General features: G+C 41.0%; 2 protein-coding genes across 6 annotated transcripts in view; one reads left to right on the forward strand and one right to left on the reverse strand.

Annotated features, from left to right (window-relative positions):
• Positions 1-6,394, forward strand: part of LOC125699269 (transcription initiation factor TFIID subunit 4-like) — a 132,557-nt gene extending 126,163 nt beyond the window's left edge. The window contains exon 15 of the mRNA XM_048958647.1: positions 5,038-6,394. Within this exon, the coding sequence (XP_048814604.1) occupies positions 5,038-5,205 (168 nt within the window). The 3' untranslated portion in view covers positions 5,206-6,394. The remainder of the gene's footprint in view (positions 1-5,037) is intronic.
• Positions 6,395-9,198: 2,804 nt separating this feature from the next.
• Positions 9,199-15,647, reverse strand: part of KCTD15 (potassium channel tetramerization domain containing 15) — a 198,873-nt gene continuing 192,424 nt past the window's right edge. For all 5 annotated transcript variants that reach the window (XM_048958694.1, XM_048958692.1, XM_048958691.1 and 2 more), the window contains one exon: positions 9,199-10,390. In XM_048958694.1, coding sequence (XP_048814651.1) covers positions 10,235-10,390 — 156 coding nt within the window. In that variant the 3' untranslated portion in view covers positions 9,199-10,234. The remainder of the gene's footprint in view (positions 10,391-15,647) is intronic.

Here is a 15,647-nt window from a genome sequence, read left to right on the forward strand (position 1 = left end):
GCTGCAGAATATCTCCAGAAGATTTCTTCTGATCCGAGATGTCTTATTCATAATGCCAAACTAATATATACGTTACCTTCCCACTCCTCTCCAGTTCGTGGAGGTTGGAGAGAAAAAAATGCCTTGTGTTTTTTACTCCATAGATTGCTTAGCTTTGAATTGCTACTGTGTGATTCCCACTTTGAGACTTCGGCTTGAAGTGCAAGTCTGCCACAAGGATGTGCCATGTAGCCCGGGAAGAAAACCAGCGGGTCTTTCATCATTATTGCCTTGTCTCTCTGGGTCACAGAGAAACAATAGCCGCAGTTCAAGACTGTGTTCAAAGGAGAGATGTCAGGACTGAATTGTTTTCTGGTGAAGGAAGGATGGATAAAATATTAAATGCAATTTTCTACTTGCCCTTATCTTTGTGTTTTTTGACAAAATATCACAGAATATCACAGCGTGTTTCGATGGCTCTATAATTCAGTGCCTTCAAAGATTTAAAGGTATACAGATTTGTGAAAAAACTGATTGAATTGTTCAGTGGTAGAAATCACAGTTATAAAAATCAGTGTAGATGTTGTTACAAATGTTTCTACGTTACATGGAAGATATTCTGCCCCAAATAAGGAGCAGCATACTTTTCAGTGTTACTCAGTTTAATTTTCATACACCTGCTGCATACACAACTATTATAGAATGACAGAATCCTTAGAGTTGGAAGGGACCTTTAAAGGCCATCTAGTCCTACTCCCTGCAGTGAACAGGGACACCACAGCTCGATCGGGTTGCCCAGGAGCTGATCCAACCTCGCCTTGGAAGTCTCCAGGGATGGGCATCAACAACCACATCTCTGGGCAACCTGTTCCTTTGTGCATTAAATTATAATGTAATGCTCAAAGACATTTTTACTTTCTGAGTAGCAGGGTAGTTTGTCCATGAAAATTTTGGAAGAGGTGTGCCTGTATTTCTTAGTCCAGTCTCTTGGCAGCCTTTAAGCCTTTTGGGAAATACTGATCACACCTGAGAGTGGGCATTGGAAGAGGGAGAGAAGCAGAAAGGAGCTGGAGAGCGAGCCCATGAAATGTTTCTGAAAACTGTTAGCTTGGGTACAGGAAAGACGAGACGTGCTGGTATTGGCAGTGAGGAATAGGCTTTGGTGTAAGCTCCACCAGTCCTGGGTGGGTTTGTCTTGGGGGCCACGTGTCTGCTGGGCGGCTGCTAGGAGTAGTGAGCGGTTGGGCAGGGTGGGAGAAGAGCTGCCCGTGGGGTGCTTCTGAGAGCATGTGGTGAAAGGCAAAGGCTCTTAGAGGCAGGGGGGCATCTGTGGTGTGTGGAGGGTGCTTCAGTGGAGGGAGAATGTTCCTGGAGGAGGTAAGAGGTGATGAATGCGTGTGGAGGAGCTGGTTTTATTCTGGTAAGAAGTAATATAGAAGAAATGCAATACATCTGGAAGAAATCAGGCTCCGTGGATTTCTCTGTTCACAGGACTATTTGTTTTAGTTTCTAGAGTGTATGTTTGTTTGGCAGACGGTTGTATGTTTACCTACTAATCTACCAGCTCTTTGGTTGTTACTTTATTTTGAACTAGAGCAGAATAAAAATTACTCTGCTTTTCCAGCAGCATGAGTTTTCTCACAGAAGATGATCATAAAAATAGCAAACAAGCTGAGTGGCCCAAATCTTGTGTCTCATCTGACGTAAATTCGGAATTGCTTCAAAATGTGCACACTGAACCAGTTACTGCTCCATCTCTTCTTCTTAAGCCATAGTTTAAACCTAGGTAGCTTCCAACAATTGAATTAAGCTTGACAGTCCAACATTACTTAAAATTCTGCAAGTGGTGTATACACATGTCAGCTGAACGTATTTGAGCTGTATTAAAGCTCACTGAAGATGGTGAAGTCTGACTGTGTCAGTGGGTCCCAGGTTACAGGTTTACAGCAGCGTGGCACCGTGGCCTTTTTTGCCAATCCCTGCCTTTGACTCTGGAAGGGAACAGATGCTGCAGGATGCAGAGCAATGCAGCCGCTCTCCGCTGTCTTCCTTACTGTGAGGATTGTCCTGTGAGATTTGCAGCTACCGAGGTTGGTGTTACAGGAAAGGAAGAATGGTGAGGCAGCAAGGGCAGAGATGGCTGGAGACAAGGGAGGGCCGGGTGGAATGGAAACAAGTTGCTGTAACTCATGTATGCAGGTCCTTTCAAAATGAAGAGGCAGAAAGGGTTCATGTGATAAATATATTGTGTAAATTGTTGAGTTTTTTGTTGTCTTTTTTTCTGATCTGAAATATTGTAAGTTTCCCTTAAGTTATAAATAGAACGTTGCTGATACAAAGACTGGTACTGATGTATATTTGAGTGGGTGTGATTTGGTAATAGCTTGGGTGTGGGCAGGCAGGAAACAAAAGATGTAAACAATTTACAGCCACGTATTTTTTTATTAGAGCTTTTATCTTTGTAACTCTTACAGGTTGCCATAGATACAGTCAAGCTAGGGCTTGTTTGTGTTGATGAGAAGCCTGTCGTGCTGATTAAAAAGAAAAAGAAGTTTGAAAAAGAACAATCTGCATTACTTCATTTCCACCACTCTTGCCAATGAAATATCCTTGTATTTACGTATATAGTTAAAAAGGTGGCATTTGGTGGTACATGTTTTTAATGTAGTACTCAATAATTTGAGTTCAGTACCAAAAAGTCAGTCTTTAATTTAAATTGGAGATCATACTGACAGAAACAAATTACTGTTCTGTCAATTCACAGGTGTGTTTTTCCACTTTCTAACGACATTGTAACATTTTTTTTTCCTTGTAAAAGAGGATTACGGGATGATAGCAGGCTCACTGATTGGCTCCAAGTGCATGTGCACAGCTTAATGTCATGTTATGGCCTTGCATCAAGTAGATGCTCTTACCACCCAAAAATTCAGTACCTCAAGTGATAAATGCATTGAATGTGTCTGACCTCATCATAATTCCAGCTGCTCAGTCCAACAAATATAAAGCAATTATTGGATTTATATGTACCTCAACAATTAAAGAAATTGTTTTAGATGAAGAAAACAAACAAACCAAAAGAAGTAGCTTTTCTGTTTAGGTTTATTGAAGTGTGTGGTTCTGGTCCAGTAAGGTACAGGTAGTATTTCTGATCAGTTCTTGGAGTGAGTTTAGGGCGGCTGGTGGCCGCGTTGTGTCTTTGCTGCTGCTCAGTATCTGTAGTGCATGTGGAGCTGACAGAGGCATTGCTGGGTTTTGGGAGGGATTCACTACGTAGGAAGAAGAGGAAAAAGAAAGATATATTTGAGTCCGTTTAATTAAAATAAGTATGCACGTGGTAGTTCCTTGGAAAGCTGGAATCAGTCACAACAGCCCTGGCTGAACAGAGTGGGATGAGAGGCAGCTTAAGGTGGGGCATTGATCCAGACCTGTGGAAGATAGAGAATATGAGCTTAAATGATGCTATTCCATTTAGGAATGCAATGTGTTTTAACATAAAGGCTGAACAAATTCAGAGCACTGCTAATAAATGGATTATGCACTGGGGATATGTCTGGCTTCAGCATGGATGAGCAGCCCTTGCAGCTGCAGCACATGCTTTTCCTATGAGCAGTGAGGCTAGGTGGTAAATCAATTAATCTATTAGCAAAAGCTACTTCGTACTAGAGAGTGGAATCCCTGAGATCAAATGCTGGTGGTGCTCGAAGGTTGTGGGCTCTTGCCTCCAAGCTTAGCAGCATTCATTTAACTACATTAAGGCTATAATAAGAGAATAGGATTTGACCCACTACTGTAATTTAATAATCAGATATAAGAGAAATATATTGAGCAGTATTGTTCTGCTGGTGATTCCTACTTTGGCAGCACACACACAGAAAAGCAATAGAGAAAACAGTGTCACCTCTTCCTTGCAATATACCATATACGTTTTTTCCCTATAACCTTTCAGTACTAGAATAACGCTGAACTGTATTTCTAGTGGCTGAAATCAAGATCATACAGGAAGTATTTCCTGGGGAAAGAAAGGTAGGTTAAGAGCAGCAGCAAGTAGGCTTGGTATTTTAAAAATATTGGAAACTTTTGCCAGAAGTTTTAGAGATTTTAAAAATAATTTATACATTTTTAGAAATTAAAACCTATTTTTTTTAAGTTAGAGCATTCTATTTTGCCAGAAATCAATTGGAATTATTAAAAGTGGTCTTCAAAGGATGGAAAAAGGTTGTATGTAGTAGTCAAGTTTCTGTTTTAAACTTGGCAAGACTGCAGAGTCTATGCACTATGCTCATTCAGTTTCTAAATATTCAGACCATGGGGTTTTCAGGCCCAGATCAGAAATCAAGGTAGTTTTTGGATGCTATCCCTGTTCAGAAGGCCAGGATGAGGTATTCAGTGATTGAGGAGCTTCAAACCAACTTAAACAAAAATCTGTCATCGTTTTACATAACAGTACACGAATGTTTGTCTTCATCATCTTACAGTGTCTGAGTCTTCCTTGTGATTTCTCTTCTTGATTTGTCCATCTCAGCAAGGTGGCTCAGTGTCTGCTCACACCAAGCCCTTTTCTTCCGGACACCCAGAAGAGGGCATCTGGGTCCGCATGGGACCTGCAGCTGCAGAGGTTATGGCAGTAGCAATGTACTCACCCGTGCGCTGCTCTCCTCATCCCAATCTTAGATGAAGGATGTGGAATAAAGATTGTGTGCACATCTGATGTACTAAAGAAGGTTTTATCTACTGCAGTTAGTTCTGTCCCAAAAGGGCTCTTAAAATTATACGGGCCTAGTACATCTGTGGTTCACTGTAGCAAGAGAGTTATCAGTATGTTTGTCCTGTGTTGTAAACACACACTGTGTAGTTCTGTCTCGTGCTTGTTTCCACATGTTTCTTTACTCACTCTTTAACTTGGAGAGACTCAGAAGTACAGAAAAAGAAGTCGTATGTAATACTTTCAGAACAAGGTTCATAATACATGTAAGATATTTAAAATAATCCAGCAGTTGGTTGCTGGAGGAAGCTCCCTACTGTTGCAGGACTTTGAACTCTGCTGTGCTTTCTTTGTAGGGCCTCAGTATGTCCGGTGGAGGTCAGGCTGGCTTGGGGACTCCTTCATCCAGGCAGTATGCACGACAGAAAATAACACGTGTAAACCTCAGGGACTTCATCTTCTACATGGAACAGGAAAGAGAAACGAGCCGTTCTCTCCTGCTCTATCGAGCTTTGCTTAAATAAAGCCAAGAATTGTACTGATTTCTCCATACAGAAGTTCAACTTGCATTGAAAGCTGTCATTTTAATGTGCCTTCTATTTTTTTCAGAAGTCAATGTTCCGGTAATTTTGTTTTGTAAAACTGTCAGACACATGCAATAAATTCCCTTTATGTAAAAAAGAAAAAAAAAATGTGCAAAAGGTTTTAAAATGTTAAATCCACAGATGTAACCAACTTCAAAGGCTTACTGCGTTTGGCCACGTTAGATAAGGCTAAAACAGATGGCATTGAAGTTACACAAAGAGAAAGAATGCCGCAGTGGCTCACAAAGATGTCATGGCCAGGAGGATCGGGACCTGAACGGGGAAAACCTTTGTGTTCACTGACAGTGCTGGTTTTCCTTTAAGGTTTGCTAGCGCTGTTTCCACTGAGCATGGTAATACCTGTTAGATTAGATATAATTGCAATTTTTTGCACAGCTAAAAGAAAAACCAATGCACGCTGCCACAAATTTGATACATTTAGGATTTTTGCTTTTACAGCCCAGCGCGTTCCTTCAGCCATTTGCTGAACCAAATCCTAAGTGTATGAAATCTGTGCGTCTGGGTCCCAGCCGCAGTCCATTGAGTAGCTTCCCGTTGTTGTCTGAATCTCTTCAACCTTTTGCACATTTGTAGCAGTTAGTAACATGAATCCTTTTATTTTCTAAAAATATCTTAATTTATTTATTGCAAAGAGTATGGTTTAATGATGGTTATAAAAGAGAGTATTGTTTGGGAAAGATTTTAGAGTATTCTATATGGATTATTCATGTCACTGTAAAGGAGGCTTTTGGGATCTGGTTCCTCTTGGCAGTCACGAGAGCCAGGGTGTTGTGCCCTGGGAGCCGGTGCTGCGGGGACTGGTGGTGCTTTACGCGGACGATTGGACCTGAGGACTCCAGTCCAGAGAGGCTCATGAACAAGTGCATGACTTTAAGCATATGGGTAGTTGTCAGTACTTACGGTGGGATGAATGCTTTTTAAACGCTTTGCTGAATTGGATTTTCGGGGGCCCACACCAAAGTCAAGCAAAGTTGACTCAAGTGCGAGTCTTTTTAAATGGGTATTGGATAGGAATGCTCAGCATTGGATAGGAATGCTCAGCAGGAGGTGGGCACGAGCCGTACTTCCGAGGTACAGTGTTTCCGGTAGCCGTGGAAGGGAGACGTTTGCTTATTTATCTTTTCAATTTTTACTACGTTATGCTTGCCACTTTTTTGAGGCAATATTTTTTTTTTAATGGGAAACCGTAGCGAAAGCACAAATAGAACTATTTGTCCAATAGTTTTAAAAACAAAAGTTTTAATTATTTTTTAAGGTTTATGAAAAGCAGAAGAAAATTTATACTGCTGCTATTTAGCCAAAAGATTATTCATAAGGTATTTAAGGCCAGGAAGTGTAAAATTATGTTTTAAATGTATTGATAATTTGTACATATTGTTTATAAAGGCCTTGTGTTTATTAGAATTACGTTATTTTGATGATTTCTGTACATACTCGTAAATACCCCCAATTTGTGTGAAAACATACTCCCTTATTTGTACTTATTTTGTAAAGAAATAAAACAATTTACTAAAGTAACACATCGAGTGACATAGTATTAATTTATCAAACATGAATTTCACATTGTCTGGTAGTTCTTAAGCACTGTTCAGAAACATTTTGCATTAAAATATTAACAGGATACCCACAAAGAAATATTAAAACCAAATACTTCAATGTTCTGTTGTGCTGATTCTTATCCTTTGTCAAACATCTAATAAAATTGTCAACAAACCTTGATGCTATTAATGCAGTGAATGAATGCACTCAACAGTTGCCTTTTCAAGGGCGATCGGTCCAATAAGCACAACATAACATTCATCCATTTCTTTTCAGATGTGGGAGCAGAGCGGTGCCACGGGGTTGTACAAAAGGGCTTGCAAAGACTGTTCTTCAAGCCACAGCTTTGGAGCTCAGCAAAAGAAGGGTCAGAACGATTCTGTTCCATCAAATTAGATTAAAACCAAGCTACGTTTACTTTTTGGCCTTTGTAATGAAAACATTTGCTGGCTGCACACCACGGTTTTATTGGAGATTCTGCGATATTTTAAAACCTGTTTTAGCAACACTAAGCGATGTTCTTAATTAAGTTACGTTGCTATAGTTTAAGGCCAGAAGTAAAAATTCAGATTGGTTTTTGCTGATATTGCTGCCTAAGAATAGAGGGAAATAAGTAAAAAAGATATAAATGAAACTGTAATAAACTTTAAATAAGTGACCTGAAGTTACTAACTAAAAAAACATGTCCTAGCTTAACTTTTTTTTTATTTTAAAGGCATATTTCTTCTAACAAAGTGATTGTTTCCACATGTCTTCCTTGCCTTAGTGCTATTCTGCAGTCAATGCTGTGATGTCATGGCCCAAACTTTCCGTCTCAAGTTCACATGAACACGGCTGGCGCAGCCTGGAACTTTTCACGCTGCCACCTTTGCAAACTGCTGTAAGTACTGGAGCTGCCTTACTGAGCAGAAAAACTAGCGGTAGACACCAGACTGAAGAAGAACAAACCAACCAACCATGAGTGCTTCCAGTGACTGTCTGCATACACCTAAAAGCACCCTGCTTCCAAGTGTGTAAGAGTGCTGGCTGCCTTCAACTTCAGTGCAGGTGGGCCATGCTCAGCACCACGCAGGTACGCAGCGGCCGCTCCTCTGGCAGACAGCCCGTGTGCACCTCTGCATGGCTTAGCCTGAGTAAGAATGGCAGATCGGGGTGTTTTTAAATGGAGGTGTGACATATTTACCTTTATCTCCTAGCTGAGTGGTAATGAAAGGAGGAGGATGCACAGACATGCGTTCAGCCTCTGCTAGTACTAAGTCTCCCTGGTCAGCAATGCAGGACGAAAGCATACATAGGATAAAAACAAGGAGCAGAATGGACTATTTAAGGATATTTTGAACTTCAAGTCAACTCGATGTATGAAAGTAATAAATAAAACTGTTTTTTCCTTCTCTTTTTGTAAGACGTGGCTACATCAAGCTGAATGGAGCAAAAGGCCAGAGGAGATGCAATCAGAACTTCTCACCTTTCAAACGACGTGGGAGACACAGTGAGTGTTCCACCCTACTTGCTTATTTTCGATCATTTACTTTACAGAAATGTTTATGGCATGAAGTACTGTATAAGAAATGTGCATACACAAATACATGACAATTATACGTTAAGTTCTTTACAATATTAAATGTATAATATACAATTCTACAGATATCTTACATACAAAGGTGAATGTTGTGCCATATATTCAAATATGGCAATGCCTAGGAACTTTAGAGTGTCGTACAAGTATAAAACCACAAAATAAAATAACTTTACAACTCTTTTGAAGTAGACAGATTTGCTCAACGGTTTTGCTAAGTTAGCAGGTCAATATGTATAGGCTAAGAATTTCCTAAGAGATTTCTGATTTGGGCAACCAGGGTGAAAAAAACCTGCTGAGGTCTGATTTTCCATGGACTGGCATCCCACGTTTATCCAAAAAACCAGACCTCTGCCAAGGTTGCAGCTTTGCATATTTAGTACAGGTCGTCACTTCAAACACATCAGTCTTAAACTTGAATCTTTATTTTGCCTGATTGTAATCTTTTGGTATTAAAGAATTGTTAACCATCAAATACTGTTATGTATGGCCATATTTATGCATCTAAAAAGTTTAGTTAGAATTCAGCATCTACAACAGTATTCTATAAATGAACGTGGGAGAAACTAAATTGTGATTAACACGTGAATTAGTTATTGAGGACCCAATTTGCTAAACAGCAATAAAGAGGATTCAGCAGAATGCTATTTATAACCTTGCACCTGCAAACATGGTGCTGTCTCCTGAGTTAGGAAGCCCTGTAAGTCAGAGAGCTGATACTGATTCATGAAAGGAACAGTAACCTACTACAGACACTGGGCTTGTTTGAAGAGAAAATTAAACAGATAGAGGGCAGATACACAATTGGCATTTTAATAATAGTTTAAAATATAGAGGAAAAACAATCTAAACAAACCATGGCCTGCTTTCATCGGACAGTGGAAGGTAGAGGGTTTTAACATCTCTTTGCGAAAATTCCAGACCCATAAAGAGTTGGTTGTCCCCATAAACATGGTTCATAAATGAACAACAAGAGGTGGCAGAGCCACGATTCTCCAATGATGCAAAACTTAGTTTCTGAGTCAAAACGTGACTGGCTTTGAGAGAGCTACAGCTCCACCGTAGGTGTGTGGCCCTTGTTTGACGGAGTTTTATGTTGTGCTTCCAAATCCCTACTTTTGCATGTATTGCCATAATTGGCCTTCTCAATTTTTTGTTGCTTTTTTTTTGTTTGGTCTGTTTGCTTGTTTTTCAGTACTGAGCACCAGTTGACTATAAATCGGTCCTTTTCTGATTCTAGATTCTGTCCACAGAAAGATATTTCAGTTGGCAATGTTGTATAAAAATAAGCCATTTGCTAGCATGAATGAGTACAATCACAGAAGTGTAATGTAACGGTACGGAGGTGTAAAGCACATCTGATATGAGGAGGTATGGCAGCCAGGGGGGTTCTCAGTGCAGTTAGTGATGTACCATCTTCCTCTCGGAGGCCGCACTTCTGCACGTCAGGTCTGCGGTGTCGTTGGGAAGGCTGTCGGAATCACTTCTCCTGCTGATAGATTCAAATTGCTTTAATTGCTCGTTCTGCAGAAGTCTGTTCTGGGGTCGGGGTTGTACGAAGCTTTGCCTTTTGCACCACACAGCTGTTCAGCTCAAAGGACGTTCCCACCGGGCCTGGTATGCTGAGCATGCTCAGTAATTTCATCGTGGAGAGCAGACAACTGATTTTTCAAATGCATTTCATGGCTGGCTACGTGACAGGTAGTTTCAGAATACCACTAATTGGCAACATAAAGTCAAAATCTGTTTGCTAATACTGTTTTGCAAATCCTTAGTGTTTCACATAAGGGACTATTAAACACTTCTATGGTTACAGAGGAGTACAGGTAGGGTCTAGTCCAGGGGCTCCTGTTTTATTCTGATCGTTGGGGTGGGTTGCGGTCGTCTGTCTTCACGACACAGCACGTATTCGCTGAACTGAGAGGAATCCACCCCACCACCACAGGAAGCTGCCATATTAAATCCCTTCTGAAATAACCTTTCAAGCACCTGCAACGTGGAAAAAAAAATCAGCTGGATATTTAGCAATTTTAGTGATAAAAGCTTTTAGAAGCACTGGATCTAAATGATGGATTTAGTCTTTTCAGTCTTCATAGAACGAATTTTATTCAGCTATAATTCTGTAACTTAGTCTTAAATGACTACACTGTGATTAAAGTCTCGCTCTCAGCAAACCTCTGCAGAAAACAAAAATTAATCAAACAAATAAGTGCTCCACAGAACAGCTTACTACATTATGTAGTAAAATACTGGACTGCAGTGATATCGATGCTATCTCTTACTGCTTAAACAAATCAACAGCAGGTTTAAGTCATAATAAAAAGTGCCCATTATTCATTAGTATTGTGAACAGTCTTGCAGATAAGGGCTGAAAGCATTTGCAAGCTCTTCTTTTGGAGATGAAAAGGTTTTAGGAATCTGAGTGACACTTGCACCAGACCTTCACGGAAATCGCAGCTGTGATTTTCCCTTGCTGGAAGGGAGTGCTGCTTCTAGCAAAGCATGGCAAAGACAGGATGTGGAGCCAAGACATGGACAATAAGGAAACATTCTGGCCCAAGAACGAGGTTAATTTGTATTGCCCAAATATATATTTTCTCTTTCTCCTTCTAAAGAAAAGTTGGTGCAATTTAGATGCATGAATTTAAGGAACCCAGAGGCAACTTTAATTTCTGAGACTGTCACACAGCACATTACTGCAGGATATACTGATCTTGGCAATATGACGGGGGCTTTGTTTTCACATGGGTGAGCATGTTGATATACAGTTTCCCAGCAGAGCAGGAAGCACACAGACTCTTTGCAGCATTAGGTGACAGTGGATGCCAGATCCACCTTGGGCAGATCTGCAGTGTAAGATCCACTGGAGGAGATGCTGTGCTCCCTCCCTCCGGCAGCTCACCTGAGCCCAGGGCAGTAGCACAGTGTCTCCAAAGACATCTCAGCGTGACAAAAGGCACTTAGGCACCCTTTAGTGCACGGAGATTCCTACCTATTACAGGGGGTCAGAGGGGTGGGCAGGGCTCTGCTGCGTTACATACAGTAGAGCTGAACCAGACCCACATGTTAAGATTGGCTGAGTAACAGGAATATTCACACCCACGTGTGAATGCTCCTCCAGCCAAACCTTTACCAGAGGCCATGGCACTGTAAGCACTAAGCCAAATTACCATGTAGGCTACTAACACTAATAATACTCCAGCACATACTTGAAAAATCAGAACTGGGTCTGAAATTTGTACCATGAAGTGAATTAACTCGTCCAACATTTATTTTACAGGTGGGAAAAGTGGTTGCATGAGTTTCTCTGCAGAAAAATGTCACCAAGGGGAAGCCTCCTGCACTGCTCTGTGCGACCGCCCCGCCGTGGTGCCGCCATCACGTGTGCCCACCACAGTGCCAGGAGAACCTGGTCGTTCCCTAAGCCTGACAAACGTAGTAATGACCCTCATGTGACTCTGCAACCAGCAACTCCAGGGACTCGGTTAAAAACTTGGTCAATTTAGGTAAGCGTCTCAGCAATATCCCCTGCTCCTGAAGGAGACAACTTGTGTGCTTTCGTGGTTTTGCTGCAGAGATAATTTGATTTCTTTTTAGTATCACCATGAGTGACTCTGTGAAGCGCTTCAATACTTACTGCAATGGCACCTCAGTCTCAATGGTTCAAGGCCTGAGCTAATTGCTTACAGAGGTACTAAAAATAGTGCCATGTTTGCACACCAGACTCTGCCCTGCACACAAACCCACGTGAGGCCAAGGTGAGCATTCCTTCTGACTGAACGCGTGCTTTGCTTGCCATGCAGAATCTGCTCAAAATCAGCTTGCCCTGAGGAGTCTGGCCTTGGGACAAAGTGCCTTATGAGCTCAGGAAGTTGTGCCAACCAAATATTTTCCCTAAAAGTTGTAGAAATGAAAGTGCAAAAAAGCATCCCAGTATGCAGAAGAAAAAAGGACCCAGAGAGATTAAAAGAAGGGAGGGTTAAAAAAAAGAAAAAAAGAAAAAGAAATATAAAAAGCTTACCCCTCTATTTTCTGGGCTGTGCACAGCCTTTAGGACAGAAGTGAGGTAACGCACAGGTCCCAGTATAGTTTTACTAACACTTGTTCCTGCTCAGAGAAAGCAGGAGTTTGCTAGGGAGGGAGGAACAAAACATCACCGAGCTGTTTCACAGGCTGGCATGTGCTTTGACTTTGTGTGTCCCTGTTCTTAACCCAAGCAAGCAGGCAAGATGAGGACAAGAGGCAGCTCAGCTACAGGAAAGGAGGCTTCTTCCATTTAACTGGGCAGAGAATCAGAGGATTGACAGGTAAAATTTCAGGGAGAGATGTGACTTCAAAACCTTGCTAAAAACTTTTAAAAATCAATTTGGTTGTAAGACAAAACAAGCACTGGGGTGCCCTTGGCTTGCCTCAGTCCAAAGCAATGGAAGGCTGCATGTTAACACAGGGCTTTTCTTTCCCGAGCCAGCTGTGTGCAAACACACAACCCAGGTAGGCATTACACCCTTAGAGCACTGCATGCAGAACAAAGCGATTCATTTTTGCTACCCTTGCGCTCAGAGGACTGGGCTGCAGGCTATCATCTAGGGTTAGAAAGCGTGGGATCATCAATTTTCTGGGCAAGAAACAAAACTGGTCAAATCCTGTAAACAATGCTGTGAATGTTTAAATACTGTAGAGTTTTAAGGATAACTCGAACGAGGTTGTGCTCAGTTCTATGGAGAAAGTCTCCCAAGGGCTGTTTTCCATGTGCCTTAAGCATTTGTTGGTATGCACCAATGCATGCGTGAGACTAAATGGCATGTTGAACATGAACAGATTTAAATTCCACTTAGTGAACTTGGCCCTATGTGCATTACTTTTTTGAAGGTAATAGACAGATGGAGGGAAAGCAGTAAGTGCCTGTAAATAAAATCTGAGCTACTTTCCTATAAATCTCCCACAAGAACATGCCAAAAAGCAAATGAGTATCAGCTGTGACTCTCCTACATATAAGAAGACAGGCACACAATATTGAATAGAGGATTTGTGCTAAGATTTAATATACTCTGTCTCCCAGTATTCTGAGCACATCGAGATATGGGCTTTGATTTTGTTGGGAGGTTTTCCAGATAAAAACATGATATTTTCACTTCCTGCATTTTATTTACATTTTGCAGGATACTACAAGAATGCAGTCTTAATTATGAAGACTCAATGTTTAACATAGACACACATCAGAGAATTTTCTCCATTTGCTCATGGATCTCACCAGCATCTGTTGTGAGGTGTTGAAAAATCAGTCTCAGTCTTAGGAAAACGATACCAATAGGCGATTACAAGTGGGCATTAAATAAGAGCTGCTGTTTTTTGGTTGCCACTACCTACTCAGTGTTGACATTCTGTGTCTTATATGTACAGTTCTTGACAGAAAGCATTTAATGAAAATCTTTTTAAAAGTGCTGAAGGATTTATAAATATTGCAGTTGTGCCACCAAATACCTGAAGCAGGACAGTGGGGGACAAAAGCAATGCATCTCAGTAAACAGCAGGCAGATTTATCACAGCACTCCCAGATTCTTTCAGCGTGCTTCTGCTCCGCCAGCCACTGCACCTTATAACTGATCTCCCTTGACTCCACGCTGTTCACTCCACCATTCTTCCATCTACTGACTCAGTATTGTTTTGTCAAAGAACTGGGAAGTGTAGTGCCCATGTGGAAGTGAGAGTCCATCACAGTCAGTGATAATTATTTCTGATCTCATCAGGCTTTTGTCTCAGCAATGCATCATTTTCCAGAAAGTGTTTGAAAACGCTCTCTATTAATTATACAGTAAAGTGATGTAATTTAATAAAATTATTTAGACTGTAGACTCTCTGACATAGAAATTTTCTTTTGTAATATGAACCTACAAAGTAACTCTGATTTTGACTGAATTCGAAACACATTCTAATAGTAATAATTGTCATCCAGTTTTAATTATAAATAGTTGTAAAAGCCACTTAATAGAGCCAAGCGTGAGCCTCGGCTGCTTGCCGTGCTGCGCTTATCAATGACCAGCAGTGACCCTTTATTGTTTCAGTTACTCTAATTTCTTGAATGCCCCTGACCATATTGCATGAACAGAGTGTGGCTGAAACACAAACATGCTTCTCTACCCACTCACCTTAGCTGAACTGCAGCTGCTCCCCTCTCCAGCTCAGTGGTGAATTCATCACTATTCCCGCTGCTAGAAAATGGATCTGCCTCTGACCCACCTCCAGCCTTCTATTTTTGGGGCAGCCCACTCCAACCCTTGCTGAATGTGAAATTGCTAAGGACTGTGCAAAATTAACCACAGGCAATGGACTGTTAAGTTCAACCAAATAAAACTCTTAGAAGCCTTAAACTAAAAATTAGGTAAATCACTGGTTTTAGAACGGTTTCAGATGAAAGCTTCTGTTACCATACTGTTCCTACCAGTCAGTGAATGCTGTCCAGTGGGAGGTGACAGTGGAGAGAGTCTAAACTTGCTGCATGCTGACAATACTGGTAAGCAAGTGTTCTAACTTCTTCCAACTCCCTTGCAATTGTGCCTTCCCCCTGAGCCTGTCTGGCCAGCCTGTCTCACAGGCCAATTCTATTGTGGATATTTGCCCATAGGGAAGTTTATCAAGACCACTGAGGCATTTCCCACAGCCCAGCTAGCACCTCTGGTCACAATGACTTTGGAAACGTGCTCCTTTAGGTTGATTTCAATTTCCATAATGATAATCTTTCTAGCATAATTTAAAGGTATGCATGCAAAAACCAAGAGCTCTGTGTTTTCCCATGTTAATTAAGGAGTAAGTTAACAGCACCATCAACACTGTTCCTTCTCCTCAGCCCAAGGACAGCTACACCAGAGCTCTGGCCACAGTGGTGGTGATGCCTTGTGAAATGGCATTTCTTGCCCAGAAGGCTGCTGCCTAAACACAAACCACGTATTTATTTCCACTACCACCCACCTATCTGTCCAGTTATCTTCTTTTGTTTCATATGTTTAATTTTAAACCTAATGTCAAAACTCTGAGTATAAAATGAAATACATTTTGTTTAAAATACTCTGGGCAATTTTTATAGAACATCCTTTTGAAAAAAAAAAAAAGTGCAGAGATCAATTTTTTTAAGTCCATCCTGCAGGCACCATCATTTAATTATGAGTGAGACATAAATTATGCATTTACACATTGTTGCATTTTCTATAAAATGGTGTGGAGATTTTTTTTGTAGTTTTTGGAACTCTCT

This window comes from Lagopus muta, chromosome 12 (genome assembly GCF_023343835.1).
Source record: "Lagopus muta isolate bLagMut1 chromosome 12, bLagMut1 primary, whole genome shotgun sequence".
NCBI classification, from domain to species: Eukaryota; Metazoa; Chordata; class Aves; order Galliformes; family Phasianidae; genus Lagopus; species Lagopus muta.